This window comes from Gorilla gorilla, chromosome 17 (genome assembly GCF_029281585.2).
Source record: "Gorilla gorilla gorilla isolate KB3781 chromosome 17, NHGRI_mGorGor1-v2.1_pri, whole genome shotgun sequence".
Taxonomy (NCBI): domain Eukaryota; kingdom Metazoa; phylum Chordata; class Mammalia; order Primates; family Hominidae; genus Gorilla; species Gorilla gorilla.
In genome coordinates this window covers 75,104,428-75,120,143 of record NC_073241.2, presented here as the reverse complement: position 1 = coordinate 75,120,143, position 15,716 = coordinate 75,104,428, and the positions used below count along the sequence as shown (strand labels likewise).

The 15,716-nt window shown below is 40.1% G+C and overlaps 1 protein-coding gene across 2 annotated transcripts in view; it reads left to right on the top strand.

Annotated features, from left to right (window-relative positions):
- Positions 1-15,716, top strand: part of EPG5 (ectopic P-granules 5 autophagy tethering factor) — a 117,330-nt gene that overhangs the window by 79,791 nt on the left and 21,823 nt on the right. For both annotated transcript variants that reach the window (XM_004059363.5, XM_055368147.2), the window contains 7 exons: positions 283-439; positions 3,373-3,567; positions 5,677-5,890; positions 7,939-8,087; positions 8,948-9,149; positions 9,720-9,792; positions 11,835-11,941. In XM_004059363.5, the coding sequence (XP_004059411.2) occupies positions 283-439; positions 3,373-3,567; positions 5,677-5,890; positions 7,939-8,087; positions 8,948-9,149; positions 9,720-9,792; positions 11,835-11,941 (1,097 nt within the window). The remainder of the gene's footprint in view (positions 1-282; positions 440-3,372; positions 3,568-5,676; positions 5,891-7,938; positions 8,088-8,947; positions 9,150-9,719; positions 9,793-11,834; positions 11,942-15,716) is intronic.

Here is a 15,716-nt window from a genome sequence, read left to right as displayed (position 1 = left end):
AGGTTGTGGTGAGCCGAGATCGCACCATTGCACTCCAGTCTGGGTGACAGAGTGAGACCCTGTCTCCCCCACCCCAAAAAGAAAAAAAAAAAAGAAAATCAGTTGTCAGTAAAATTGGAAGATACATATATTTACTCCATGAAATATTTCTAAAGTGACATTTTCATGGGTGCTCTGAGGATTCTTAAGAATATTGCCTGAGAAATGTAGGGTATCAAAGAAGGCCTTGTGAGTATGGAATCTTTTACTGTAGACTACAGTCTTACCCACATTTTCCCACAGGGCCTTAGTGAATGCCTACAAGTTGCAGCCTACACCTGGGATTCAGAAAGTTGGCATTAGCCTTTTCTTTACTATTGTGGATTACGTCAGCGATGAGACGCAGCGTCATCCCCCAACAAGGCAGTTCTTTACTTCATGTATTGAGATCTTGGGACAGGTAAGGCTATTTGTACCTTTTGCCTTGATCAGATAATGAGTCTCTGCGGTGTCTGTCTTCTTTGGATATAGTCAGCATTGACTTCAGACTTATATTACAGGTTCAGAGTCTTAGCCAAGTCAGAAGCCTCTTGGAGTTGTAGGCTTCTCAAGATATGATTAGAATTGTTGGTATAGAATTTTGCTTCTCATACAAGGGAGATTATTCATATTTGAAAGTCTAGGGAGACATCAGAATTTGTCATATATCCTTGGTGTTCTTAACAATAACAGTACTAAATCTCTTCATTGTTTATAAAAATACTTTCCAGTTTGTTTAATCCTCATGGGGAATCTGTGTGATTGAGATTCCCTTCTTAAAGATGAGAAAACTAGGTTCTAGAAGATTAAGTGACTGGCCTAAAGAATTCAGCTGGTGAGTGTGGAGCTGAGACTGGATCCCAGGGCTTCTGACAACACTCAGTGCTCGCCCCACCTCCCCACTGCTGTGTCCCGGTTGCTAGTCTTGGTCAACATTTATTTGTTTGTTTATTTATTTATTTGGCTTACAGTGACATAGATATTTAACAAGGGCAAGGGTAATCATACAGATTTATGAAATGTTTCATAAAAGAAAGGAAAACCTCTTGTTTGAAATATGTAAACACTAGTTAACCATGTACTCTCACCCAAATTCAACTGAATGAGTACTTACTTATTGGATGCTTATAAGGAAGTAATGCTGAACAGGTATTATCATTGATTTTTTTGTAGGAAGTTTTTTATCCTGATCATAAAATTAATGTGTGCTGGTTGGGTGGGGTGGCTCACACTTGTAATCCCAGCACTTTGGGAGGTTGAGGTGGGCAGATCATCTGAGGTTGGGAGTTCGAGACCAGCCTGACCAACATGAAGAAACCCTGCCTCTACTATAAATACAAAATTAGCCAGGTGTGGTGGTGCATTCCTATAATCCCAGCTACTTGGGAGACTGAGGCAGGAGAATTACTTGAAACTGGGAGGCAGAGGTTGTGGTGAGTCGAAATCATGCTATTTCACTCCAGCCTGGGCAACAAGAGCAAAACTCTGTCTCAAAAAAAAAATTAATGTATGCTTATTATAAGCAATGCAGACAGCATAGAAAGTATGAAGAAGAAAAATTTCTTATAATCCTAACTACCTAGAAATACTGACTACATAGCTAACATTTCATTATAGTTTGTCTTGTATATGTGTGTCTATTTGTGTATATGTATATGTAAACATATTTCTACATATATAGAGATATATAGATATGGATAGGCACTTAAAATGGGCTCATGCTATTTTGTAACCTCCTTTTTCATTTAAACATGTCTTTTAGACATTATTTCATGTTAATAAATACAGACCTATATCATGACATTGCATGTCTGTATAGTGCTCCATGATACAGATTTATTAGAGTGTGTTGAGCTAGTGTTTGATGGATGGATATTTAGGTAGATTGTTTTGCTACAATCAGGCTGAGGTAAATATTCTTGTATGTCTTTGTGAACTTGTTGGACTTTTCTTTAGGATAATTTCTTAGAGGTATGATTGCTGTGTCAAAGGAATTTGATACACATTGTATATTTGATGTTTTACATCATGCTTGACATAGTCACTCTGCCTTCCCTGGGAATTTTGCACCTACTTATGCTATCATTGCAGTGTTTGAGTTTGTTATTCTTCATACCATAACCAACATTAGGAACTCTCATTCTTTTAAGTTTTGCTAATCTGATAAGGGAGTGGTATTTCATTATTATTTTAATTTGTACTTCTTTAAGTACTTGTTAAGTTATATGCCTTTTCATATGTTTATTGGCCATTTATATATACTTTTGTGAACTGGTGATTGTGGTCCTTTGTACACTTTCTGTTGGAGTTTCTTGTTTTCCGATTGCTTTGAAAGAGCTCCTCACACTATTAACCTGGCATCTGGAATGTGTTAAAAAACCATTTTTCCAGTTTGTCATTTTTTTCCTTTAATTTTATGATATTTTTGCCTTATAGAAGTTAAAATTTTAATATATTCAAGCCTATCAGTCTTGTTCTTTTATTATTTCCGCCTGTGGTCAACCATATGAAAGCCTTCCTGCCAGTGAAATTGTTTCAATTTTTGCTTATATTCTGTACTTTTAAATATTAGAACCAAGTTAAAACAAGATGACATCATCTTGATTATATATTATTATGGAAGTTAGTTTTTGACAGGTATTAAATATAACTCTCAGTAAAATCTATAACCTGAAAGTTTTGTTTTCTGATGTAATGCAGCACCATGTTGGGTACTGTAGTAATCATGGTGGGGACATTGCATGTTTGTGGATTCAAAGTACCCCAATATTTTAATGTCTTAAAAGTCTTGTAGTATAGTTAACTCATCATTTTTTTTTTCTTTATTGAGACGGTGTCTTGCTCTGTCGCCCAGGCTGGAGTGCAATGGTGTGATGTCAGCTCACTGCAACCACTGCCTCCTGGGTTCAAGCAATTCTCCTGTCTCAGACTCCTAAGTAGCTGGGATTACAGGTGCCCACCACCACGCCCAGCTAATTTTTGTATTTTTAGTAGAGACGGGGTTTCACCACATTGGTCAGGCTGGTCTTGAGCTCCTGACCTCAGGTGATCCGCCTGCCTCGGCCTCCCAAAGTGTTGGGATTACAAGCGTGAGCAACTGCGCCCGGACTAACTCAGCATTTTCTGTGTGACTTGTCCAAATCAGATTTATGGATTCTTCAGAATTTCTAATATTACTTCCATTGGAAGCAATAGGCTTATCTATGTTGATTTTAGCTGTCTTTTGATTGTTTCAGACTTTCGTTTAGAAAAAAATTCTATTCACCTTATTTGGTGCCCCTTAAAAATTTGCTTGCTTAAATAAAGGTTGTGAGGGAAGAATCTGGTGACATTTTTCCTTTTTATTTTTCCAAGGTGTTTATCAGTGGCACTAAATCGGAGTGCAGAAAAGTACTTGAAACCATTCTGAAGAACAGCAGGCTCTGCTCCCTGCTGTCTCCTTTCTTCACTCCCAGTGCTGCGCCTGCAGAGTTCATACAGCTGTATGAGAAAGTGGTGAAGTTTCTAAGTGAGGACAACAGTGATATGATTTTCATGCTGCTAACCAAGGTAAGATGTAATTCCATCCTCACCATATTGTTGAAACGTAGGAATGATTGTTGCTTCCTCCTCTACAGAAATAAAAGGACCTCTGCAGTTTTGTTTCCAGGTACAGCAGAGGCTGAGAGACCTTTTTCACAGTTTGCATGAGCTTCAAGCAGTCTGACCCTACAGCTGCTTCTTAGGGGGGTGGGGCATTGGTTGTCTTGTATAGCAGTGGTCTCCAACCTTTTTGGCACCAGGGACCGGTTTTATGGAATACAGTTTTTCCATGGACTGGAGTAGAGGGGATGGTTTTGGGATGAAACTGTTCCACCTCAGATCATCAGGCATTAGATGGAGCATGCAACCTATATCCTTCACATGCACAGGTCACAATAGGGTTCGCACTTCTATGAGAATCTAACGCCATGGGTGATCTGACAGGAGGTGGGGCTTGGGGATCCCTGTTGTATAGGGTAGTCTTATTCCACTTAGTGTAAAAAGGACCTAATTCCCACCCCTTTTTAAAAACTTAATACAGTTTTGAAAATATTCATAATAGTAGTTTAGTACATCATTTTTTAAAATTTATCCTGAATTTATGCCTAAATTGTGTTTGACAAAAGTTTTGTTAGTCTCTCTCATATTTAGAATAAGCTGGATCTAAGCAAATTGCCTTTGATCTCATTCTGAATATTAACTTTAATATTTTATTTTATATTAATATTATATTTTATATTAATATCTTAATATATAACATTAGAATATTAACTCTGTTAGACCAAGGTAATGAGTTTACTTAAGCAGTTGAGAATTTCAGAGTCTTAGCTACTTTGCCTTCACTTGTATTTCTGTTACATCTATGAATCAACAAAACCTTGGCAGTTTTGGTCGGGTGCAGTGGCTCCTGTGTGTAATCCCAGCACTTTTGGAGGCCAAGGCATGAAGATTGCTTGAGCGTAGGAATTAGACCAGTCTGGCCAACACAGAGACCCTATCTGTACAAAAAAAAAACCAGGCTAGTGGTACTCCCAGCTGCTTCGGAGGCTGAGGTGGGAGAATTGCTTAAGCCCTGGAGGTTGAGGCTGCAGTGAGCTGTGATTGCACCACTGCACTCCAGCCTGGGTGATGGAGTGAGACCTGTTGTGAAAAAAAAAAAAAAAAAAGACAACCTTGACAATTTTAGGGCCTACAGATTGATCTCAGCCTATAATGGAGGAGAACATGTTTTATAGTTTGGGATTTTGGAAGGGAATATCAACAGTCTGAATTTTATTAACTGAGACAGGTAACTGATGCAGACCAGAAATATGGCTGTTAAATTGAGACAGTTCCATAAAGTGACTGCTTATTTGTGGCACTGTCACCAGTGAAGGAGAGCTACGAAGTTCTGATCCAGTTCTTGGAGAGGAAACTTATTATAAGACAGAAATGTATGAGACTCTGAGGAACAGTATAAAATTATAAGCCAATAATGAATCATCAGTAAAATTTTTAAATTGCAAGAAAAGCACACAGAGCTTAGAAAACTCTGCCTCTGAGATTCTAGATAGTAACATAGAAATAGATGCATAATGGCACCAATTAGTGAACTACTTTTTTTTTTTTTTTTTTGTGAGACGCAGTTTCGCTCTTGTTACCCAGGCTGGAGTGCAATGGCGTGATCTCGGCTCACTGCAACCTCCGCCTCCTGGGTTCAAGCCATTCTCCTGTCTCAGCCTCCTGAGTAGCCGGGATTACAGGCATATGCCACCATGCCTGGCTAATTTTGTATTTTTAGTAGAGACCGGATTTCTCCATGTTGGTCAGGCTGGTCTTGAACTCCTGACCTCAGGTGATCAGCCTGCCTTGGCCTCCCAAAGTGCTGGGATTACAGGTGTGAGCCACCGCACCCGACCCAATTAGTGAACTTCTTATATTCTTTTATGTACGTCTCTTTTTATTATTTATTTATTTATTTTACAATTAGCTTCCTCAGGTTGAATCTTTTATGTACTTGTTTATACATTTTAATTTCAATTTTTATAAAATGCTGGGTAATTTTTGGCTTTTAAACTAAATTTACACAGACCTCTCTCCTCTTAAACTATTTTTCTAGTGCAAATAAAACGGCTTTTTGTTTCTTTTTCTTTTTAGTTCGATCTTAAACAATGGTTAAGCGCCACTAAACCTCCTCTGTCTGATCGTACCAGGCTTCTGGAGTCCATTCACTTGGCACTTACTGCCTGGGGCCTTGAACCAGATGAGGATATTTTGATGCCATTTAATCTTTTCTGTAAGCACTGGACTTATCTTCTTCTCTACCAGTTTCCTGACCAGTACAGTGACATTCTCAGGCTGCTTATGCAAAGTAAGTGTCTTCATTTAATTGTAACTAACTAGATCTTAGTGAATATTTAATATCACATTTTTCATTTTACAGATGTTATTCAAAGATATGAAAGTAATACCAGTATAGGAGTTTAGAATCACTAATTGTCATCTAAAGGGCTTGATGAACAAGGCCCAAAAAGTTGTTACTGTAAATATGGCCAGTTATTGTTCTAAATGTGAGAATGGGCTCTAATTGGGCAAGGCAGCACCTCCAGTTTGGTGGAGTCCACAGTCATGCAGCTACTTCTTTGTCTTGACTTTTCAGCTGTCTTGAAGTGGGGTGGGAAAGGACTGGCTTACTCTGCAGACGACAGATCTGGCAAAGCAAGGAGGTTGTGCCTTATGATATGTTTAATATGACAGTTTGTTTCTCTGTAGTTCCAAACATTTTGGGAGTTTTTCCTTTCTGAGTCTTTTACTCTTTTTTTTGCAAATTAATTTTATCCATATGTAATGATAGACTATTTATATTTACCAAGGGAAAGAGCAGCATTACAATCTCCACATTCCTGCCACTTCTGTTCCCCCTTCTTACAATTTTCCATAGCAGTTTTAGAGTTTAGAGGATAAATAAATAGGGTAGGCTTTTTTATTTTTGGAGTTTCGCTAGGCAGTAATTTTATTAAAATTTGATAAATGAGATAGTATTTACTTTTTCATGCAAACTTCATACGGTTTATAGATATAATAGCAAATGAAATTTTGCTTTATACCAAATTTTTGTGTTACATCATAGAAATAGTTTAATGGATAAGTTAATGATCCAGTGTGTCGGGTTGCCCAAAGGACCTTGAAATGTGCAGCCTCTCATTTTGAAAGCACTTCAAGCTTTAATTGTTTCCCACAGAGGCAGGTTGCAGGGTGGGTGGAGAATGGTGGAAGGGAAATACATTTGTACAAATATCAATGAATATGTGCATAGCTAATTTTTTCTCTAAGCTTTTAAAGTTTCAAATAGTGTGTGTTGTGGATTTTTCCCTGAAATCTTTTAAAGAGATTGTAAACCATTTATATTAGACCACTATTGACTTGAATTTAGCAAGAAATTTGTTCTTACCAAGAAAAGTAATTCAGACTTAAGAATAACAATATGATACCTCTCAGATGTCATGAGCTGCAGCCTCCTGGTTTCTTTCTCCTCCTTGGCTACCATGTTGATGTTCCCTTGGGAGCATCCTTTGCTCTTCTACTGCATTCATTCCCTCTGGGTGAGCCCGTTGTTTTCCCTGATGTCACTGCCGCCTTCTAGGCATGTGTGATTTCCAGTGATAGCTTAATTTTGGGGCGCTGTCCTAAGATCCAGACCCCAGTGGCCATTGGACACAGACTGGCCACTGTCCCCAGGTACCTCACACTGGACATATTGTAACTGGCCTCACCATCGTTCTCCTCAGACCTGCTCCATGAACCTGTTATTTTAGTTGATTCTCATGTTCGCTCTGGGTGGAAAGTACTTTAGGAGATATTATTCCTGTCCTGTGGGATGGGAAGTTACTAAGTAGCAGAGTTGGGACTAGTTCAGAATACGGGCTGCTGGACTTGTCCAGTGTTTCCATGCTGCCTCTGGGTCTTGGTTTCGGGGAATTGGGGGGCCGATAGGAGACTCCTTCTGGAGAGCCCAGGCCCTGAGTTGCCTTCATCATGTGGTTTCCGTTGTCCTGTGACTGTTGTTTCTGTCATACTCATAGATAGCTGTGGTCCCCCAGCCAGGAGAGGCACTGCCACCATTCCCCAGTCAGGGTCGGAGGGTCAGGTCTCCCACCCCTCTGAGTGTAGCTCCACCGGCTTCAGCAGCGCTCACTCCCAGCAGGGTTACCAGGAACCAGGAAAACCAAATGTGCAGGCGGCCAGTTCTTCTCTTAGGTTCTCTTTACTTGGGCCTCCTCACCCCAGATATCCCTGTGAGTTTGTTTTGGATTTTGGCTTTATTTTTATTCCTTTATAAGGTACTCATATTCTTTGTTACAAGTTAAAATATTTCTTTCGGGAAAGCCGCTGACTTGCTCTTCCTGTCGCTGCTGGCAGGCTCCGCGGAGCAGCTGCTGAGCCCCGAGTGTTGGAAGGCCACTCTGAGAGCCCTGGGCTGCTGCGCCCCCAGCTGCCAGCAGGGGGCAGCGTCCACCGAGGGCGCCGTGCTTCCCAGCTCTTCTGATGCTCTCTTGTCAGACAAGCAGGTGTGTAGCCTTTGGTCTCTTACGTGTTTGTGCATTTCTTTTTATTTCCCTTGCTATTCATTTTTTAAGCAGTTGGAAAACTTTTGTGCATTATCTTTAAGAGCCATGTGTTTTTCTTTGTTAAGTGCTTTGGTTCCCTCGTGTCCCCTTTTTCCAGATGGCTCACCCCATTCCCCTGAGTCTAATTCTTGCCCATGTGTCCAAGACAAGGGCAGGCACTCCCCTGTAGATCTTTCCTGCCCACCCTAGCCCATCGGACTCCACCCTGAGACCACTGGTCGGGTTTCTATGATGCAGTGTCCCATGGAGCTCTGGGTTTTATTCTTTCTGTTTGATATGCATTTGCATGAGAATTTATTTGAAATAATTGTTCCACTGCTTTAGAAAAGGTTTGAAACCCACTGATGGCCTGGCGCGGTGGCTCATGCCTGTAACCCCAGCACTTTGGGAGGCCAAGGTGGGCGGATCACTTGAGGTCAGGGATCCGAGACCAGCCTGGGCAACATAGTGAAACCCTGTCTCTACTAAAGAGTACAAAAATGAGCTGGGCATGGTGGTGCACGCCTGTAGTCCCAGCTACTCAGGAGGCTGAGGTAGGAGAATCGCTTGAACCCAGGAGGCGGAGGTTGCGATGAGCCAAGATCGTGCCACTGCACTCCAGCCTAGGCGACAGAGTGAGACTCTACCTCAAAACAAAAACAAAAACAGAAAACCATTGATTTATTTCTCATATGCTTTATATTTTTGCCACTCTCTTATAAAGTCAAAGACCTACTATATACACCCCCATCACAGTGTATCATAACACTTTACTAAAATACATATTTAGTAAGCATTTTTTGACTAGTTGTCTCTTCCAGGTAATGGAGACTATACAGTGGCTTTCAGACTTTTTTTATAAGCTTCGGTTATCCAAGATGGACTTTAAAAGCTTTGGTTTATTCTCAAAATGGAGTCCTTATATGGCTGATGTGAAGACATTCTTGGGCTACCTTGTGAAAAGGCTGATTGACTTAGAAATGACCTGTTTGGCCCAAGACCCAACTGCCAGCAGGAAAACAGGTAATATACTTCTCATGCGATGTGGAGCTAGGTGTTTGGACTTTCCATTAAGAGAGATTTAAATAGGCACATTAAGAGATTTATGTTGAGTGTCAAGGAGAGAAAGTAGAAATATATAGAACAGGCATGAGCCCATATATGTGTCATATATGTGTCACAATATATGAATGGATATATTCATTACATAGTGAATGTAGGGTGCTTGCTATAGCTTGTCTCTGCCCCTCCTTTGCAGGTTGGGGTACAAAGAGATAGGTTTCAGTTTCCAACCCTTTCTGTCATTTGTCTTACTAATAAGGGGTTCTAAATCTTATACATTTATCTTTTTAAAAAGTGTGTTATAAAATTATCCATGATATTGTATTGTAATACAAATTCTTCAATTCAGAGAAATTCCAGTGTAGCCAATGAAAACGTAAACATACATAGTTACACTAAGCATGTTGTTTATACATTAACATAGGTTTATGAAGCTACAGATAATAAGAGGTAGATTTTTCTATATAATGTGAGCAGTGATATTGACAAATGACAAATGATGACCTTTTTTTTGTCTCTAAAACTTTTTAGTGCTGAAATCCCTACATTCAGTAATCATTCAGCTCTTTAAGCCATGGATCCTGGTTTTAGAGGACAACGAAAGGTAAATAGTTTTTTAGATATTCAAATTCCTTTGACGTTTGTAGACTTAAAATTCTAAATGGTATTTGGTAGAAGTGATGAGTTCACAGATTTAATTTTTTAGTGTAAGGCCATATTTAAATTTAGAAACGGCTTCTTTTCAAAACTTAAGACATTTTCTATTTATGGAATTGCTAGTCTGGATCATCAGAGATATTATCTTGACAATAATTTTGGAACAAAACTGGACACTCATTTCTAGTTTTCCACAATAAGAGGTTGAATAAACTTTAGTGTTTAATTTCAGAAAAAACGATGCTGTTCTCTTGAGGGTTCTCTTAGATTTTTATGAGACTGATTTTTCTCTACTACATCAGTTGTGTTTTGGAACTAAGTTGGCTATAAAATTATTGGGTGGGAATTACCTTTAAATCTGGGACTCTTCAATTAAAGCATTATTTCACAAGCATTTGAAATACTTAGAGGTATAGAGCTGTCCAAATTCAGTGAGTTGCCTTCTGAGTCTTTTTTTTTCCCTGAAAGTATACAAGCAGAAGCTAGTTGAACTTGTCAGGGTTTTATAAAAATTACGACAGTGGTAAACATCACATTATAGGAGTTGTTTTCAAAAACTTGAATTTGATTCTGAGACTCAGAGAACATGAATGTCATACTCAAGTCTCATAGCTGGTTGGTTAGTGCTGAAGCTGGGACTAGAGCTCAGGTCTTAGACTTCTGTTTCTAGACTCTTTGCATTAACCCATGATGCTTTACGAGCCACTTAAGGAAAGTATAAAAGGTTCTGAATGTTTGCTTTTGCTAGAGGGCTATCTGAATAATCTGCAAGCTTCAGGATTTTATAGTGACTGTGTACATATAGACTGCTTACCATAGTGCTGGCTGCTTGTTTATTTCCAGTAAGAATTAATGGAACCTATTTGGATATTGAGTTTTCTAGACCAGATTCAGAAAATAAAAAATTTTTTTTTTTTAAGACAGAGTCTCACTCTGTTGCTCAGGCTGGAGTGCAGTGACGTGATCTTGGCTCACTGCAACCTCTGCCTCCCAGGTTCAAGCGATTCTCCTGCCTCAGCCCCCTGAGTAGCTGGAATTACAAATGCGTTCTACCACGCCCAGCTATTTTTTTATTTTTATTTTTATTTTTTTGTATTTTTAGTAGAGACAGTGTTTTGCTATGTTGGCCAGGCTGGTCTTGAACTCCTGACCTCAAGCAGTCTGCCCACTTCTGCCTCCCAAAGTGCTGGGATTACAGGCATGAGCTCCCGTGCCCAGCCAATTAAATTTTTCATATAAAGAATTTCTCTGGGCCAGGCGTGGTGGCTCATGCCTGTAAACCCAGTACTTTGGGAGGCCAGGTGGATCACTTGAGGTCAGGACTTCAAGACAAACCTGGCCAACATGGTGAAACCCTGTCTCTGCTAAAAATACAAAAATTAGCTGGATATGGTGGTCGGCGCCTGCAACCCCAGTTGCTCGGGAGGCTGATGCAGAAGAGTTGCTTGAACCCTGGAGGTGAAGGTTGCAGTGAGCCAAGATCGTGCCACTACACTGTAGCCTGGGTGGCAGAGAAAGACTCTCTCTCTCAAAAAAAAAAAAAAAAATTATTTGCTCATTTTCTATTTGTTAATTTTTGGCCATCTCTTTGTTATGTGAATTTGATTTTTTTTTTTAAATGCTTTGAGTAGAGAAAACTGTTGAAGCTGACTTAGGGTGTTTTTCTACGGCATTTGAAATGTAACCAAGATGCCCAAGGGTCTAAATTTGATGTAAAATGATGTTAATTTAAGGGTTATTTAGATAGCACATTTTTGAAATTTAATTGCATTGGAATAAAGGGTAGGAAGGAGATGAAAGAAAATTATATGGCTGGTGTTACAAGCTACAGTTTGCCTGCAGGTATTTACAGCCTTTGAAGTATTCTAAATGTGTGTCAGGCCTACATAATGGACAGGCTTCCAGGACTTAGGCCAGCCCTAGACACTGGGACTTAACAGTATTTTAATCACGGTTGCATTCCTAAGTGTGTGTTTCTTTTCTTTAAAGCGGCCAACAGCGGCATTACCCCTGGCTAGAGAGTGATACTGTGGTGGCCTCAAGCATTGTGCAGCTGTTCACTGACTGTATTGACTCACTGCATGAGAGTTTTAAAGGTAGGAAGATCTCAGGCTGTCTCTGCTTAGTTTTCATTTTTCCCTAAGTCATTCAGTCAGTCTTTTTCTTCTACTTTCCTCTATTTAATTTTTATTTAATAGGCAGTTATTTGTGACTGAAGAAAGGTCACTGATACAATTATTTAGTGTTAAGTGTGTAACTTTTTTTTTTTTTCTTTTGGAGATGGAGTCTTGCTCTGTCGCCCAGGCTGGAGTGCAGTGGTGTGATCTGGGCTCACTGCAGCCTCCGCCTCCCAGATTCAAGCAATTCTCCTGCCTCAGCCTCCCGAGTAGCTGGGACTACAAGCACATGCCGCCACACCTGGCTAATTTTTTTGTAGTTTTAGTAGAGACGGGGTTTCACCATGTTGCCCAGGCTGGTCTCAAACTCCTGAGCTCAGGCTATCTGCCCGCCTCGGCCTCCCAAAGTGCTAGGATTACAGGTGTGAGCCACCACGCCCGGCCTTTAGGTGTGTAACTTCTTACCTTTTTTTGTTAGGTTGCTCTGAGTTTCTCAGTTATGGTAAATTTGCAGTCTTTCTCTCTTCCAATATTGCCTGTCCTGCATGTTGAGTTTCTTCCTGTCCTCCCTAACTCTTAACCTCTTTTTCATATTTTCTGTCTTTTTTTGCTTTATTATGGGTAATTTCTAGAGGTCTTCCTTCCATTTCTTTAGTCTCTCTCCAGCTGTGTCTCATCTGCTTAAAATATATCAATTGAATTTTTCATTGAAGTGATTATTTTTTCCATTTCTAGATCTATTTGTTTGTTTTTCAAATGTACCCTGATCCTTTTTGGTAATATCTTTTCTTTCATTTAAAATTCTATTTTTTATTTCCTTAAAATTTGTTTAAACATGCTTACTTTATGATGTATGTACATTAATTCTATTATCTGAAATTCCTGTTGGGGGTTGTCTTATGCTGCTGTTTAATTTTCCTTTGGATTCTTGTTCTTGGAGGCGTGTTTCCTTGTGTGTTTTTAAATTTTGTATTGTGAGCCCATATTTAGAGAGACTGATGGGAATCTCATAAGGCCTAGGCTGAGGGTGTGTAAGTCCTCCAGAGAGGATCTACATTTGTTGTCAATTGGAACTACTTAACTTCTTGGTTTGGGGTTTCCCATGCTACCAGTTACATGAAATGAAACCCCAAACTCACTTGCGAGCTGGCCTCAATTCTCACATTAAACTTTTTGATCTCTCCTGACTCACAATCTAGGGTAAGGCAGAGAAGTTTCCTCTTTTGCCCCATTCTGCCCTTTCAATAAGAATATAGTCCTTAGAAAACCTCGTGTTCTGTCCTCTTGTGCTGTTAAAACTCAGCAGGCAAATAGTCCTCGGTTGGCTGGTTTCAGCATCTGTTTAACACTCTGGCTTCCTCTTTGCTTCTGGCCCATGGTGTTTCCTTCCACTGAATACACCTAGTGCCCCTGTGGCTGCCATGTGTTTGTGTGGCATTTAGTTATAGAGTGATATGGTTTGGCAGTGTCCCCACCCAAATGTCATCTTGAATTGTAGCTACCATGATCCCCACGTGTTGTGGGAGGGAGCCAGTGGGAGATAATTGAATCATGGGGGCGGTTTCCCTCATACTGTTCTCGTGGTGGTGAATGAGTCTCATGAGATCTGGTGGTTTGATAAGGGGTTTCCCCTATTGCTTGGCTCTCATTCTCTCTCTTGCCTGCTGCCATGTAAGACATGCCTTTCATCTTCCACCATGATTGTGAGGCCTCCCCAGCCACATGGAACTGTGAGTCTGTTAAACCTCTTTTTCTTTGTAAATTACCCAGTCTCGGATATGTCTTTATCAGCAGTGTGAAAATGAGCTAATACATACAGTTAAGCATATGTCATCCAGTTTTGTTTTTTTTATAATAGATTTTATTTTTTGTTTAACGGACTTTATTTTTTAGAGCAGTTTTAGGTTTACAGCAAAATTAAGTGGAAAGTACAAGAATTCCTTTACACCTTCTGCCCCCACACATGCACAAGCCTTCCCCACTCTGGACATTCCATACCAGGGTGATACATTTGTTATAATTGATGAACCTACATTAAGGCATCATTATCAATGAAAGTCCGTGATTTACATTAGTGTTCTCTCTTGGTGAACACATTCGGTGGGTTTTGACAAATGACAAATAACATGTGCCCACCATTGTGGTATCATACAGAGCAGTTTCACTGCCTTAAAAATCCTCTGCGCTCTGCCTGTTCATCTCTCCCTCCCCTCAACCCCTGATCCTTTTACTATCTCCATAGTGTTACCTTCTCTAGAATGTCTTATGGTTGGAATCATAGCATTTTCAGATTAACTTCTTTCACTTAGTAATAGACATTGAAGTCTCTTTATGCCTTTTCATGGCTGGATAGCTCATTTCATTTTGTCTGGCTGTACCTTATTTGTATTTCTGATTTATCTTTTATATATCTTATCTTACCTTGAAGAGGTGTAAACTCTTCATAGAATAACAGAAATGTCATTCTTTGCTTCTTTTTGCTTCCTACAAAACTAGGGTAATGCCGTATTCTCAGTGTGTGTTTGATAAATAGTGGTTCAATGAGTAACACATGAAATCCTAGTAGTACTCAATTTTTTTTTGAAAGGCAGACTTCTAGCTGCTTTTTACCATCCAGAATATATTGATTACTGAGAAAAAGATTTGAGCACCAAATTATAATCATAAAGGCTATATATTTAATTTCTTTTTTTTTTTTTTCTTTTGAGACTGAGTCTCACTCTGTTGCCCAGGCTGGAGTGCAGTGGCAGGATCTTGGCTCACTGCAACCTCTGCCTCCCGGGTTCAGGCGATTCTCCTGCCTCAGTCTCCCGAGTAGCTGGGACTACAGGCGCCTGCCACCACGCCCGGCTAATTTTTGTATTTTTAGTAGAGACGTGGTTTCACCATATTGGCCAGGCTGGTTTTGAACTCCTGACCTTGTGATCCGCCTGCCTTGGCCTCCCAAAGTGCTGGGATTACAGGCATGAGCCACCATGCCCAGCCATATTTAATTTCTTAGTATAGGGGAAAGCACCCCAAGGCTCTCTTGCCCCTGTATATGAATAAAATAAGAAAGTGGCATAGGACAGAAGGGTTCACAGACATCAAGACTTGGTAGCTGGGTTCAAAGAAAGGAAACAGGAGAGCTTTGCAAGGTAGGATGAAGAAGTATTGCAGCTTTTTAGTGAGGTTATCTGATCCACTAGCTCCTTCTATGGATGAGAAAAGTGGGGAACTGAAAATGAAAAGAGTTTATCTGATGTCACAGAATTTGTGTCTTGGCTGGAACTATCAGCTCAGTCTGTCCTAAGACATCCTTCTGGATATCTTCTACATACTTACCCAACTTTATCTAAACAAAACTGTCTTTTATCCGTATTTAAACGAATGCTATCATTAACCTCTGTCTTAAAGGTTGTTAAAAATGTGCATTCCTGTTCCATGCCGGGTTGTGGAATTGAGGGTACAAGCATGTTAGAAATGAGAGTTGTCTGGTACAATGTGTTGATGCTCATTGGCTTTTTTTTTTTTTTTTTTTTTTTTCTGGACAAGGAGTCTCACTCTGTTGCCCAGGTTGGAGTGCAGTGGTGCGATCTTGGCTCACTGCAACCTCTGCCTCCCTGGTTCAAGCAGTTCTCCCACCTCAGCCTCCCGAGTAGCTGGGATTACAGGTGCCTGCCACCACACCTGGCTAATTTTTGTATTTTTGGTAGAGACAGAGTTTCACCATGTTGGCCAGGTTAGTCTCGAACTCCTGACCTAAAGTGATCTG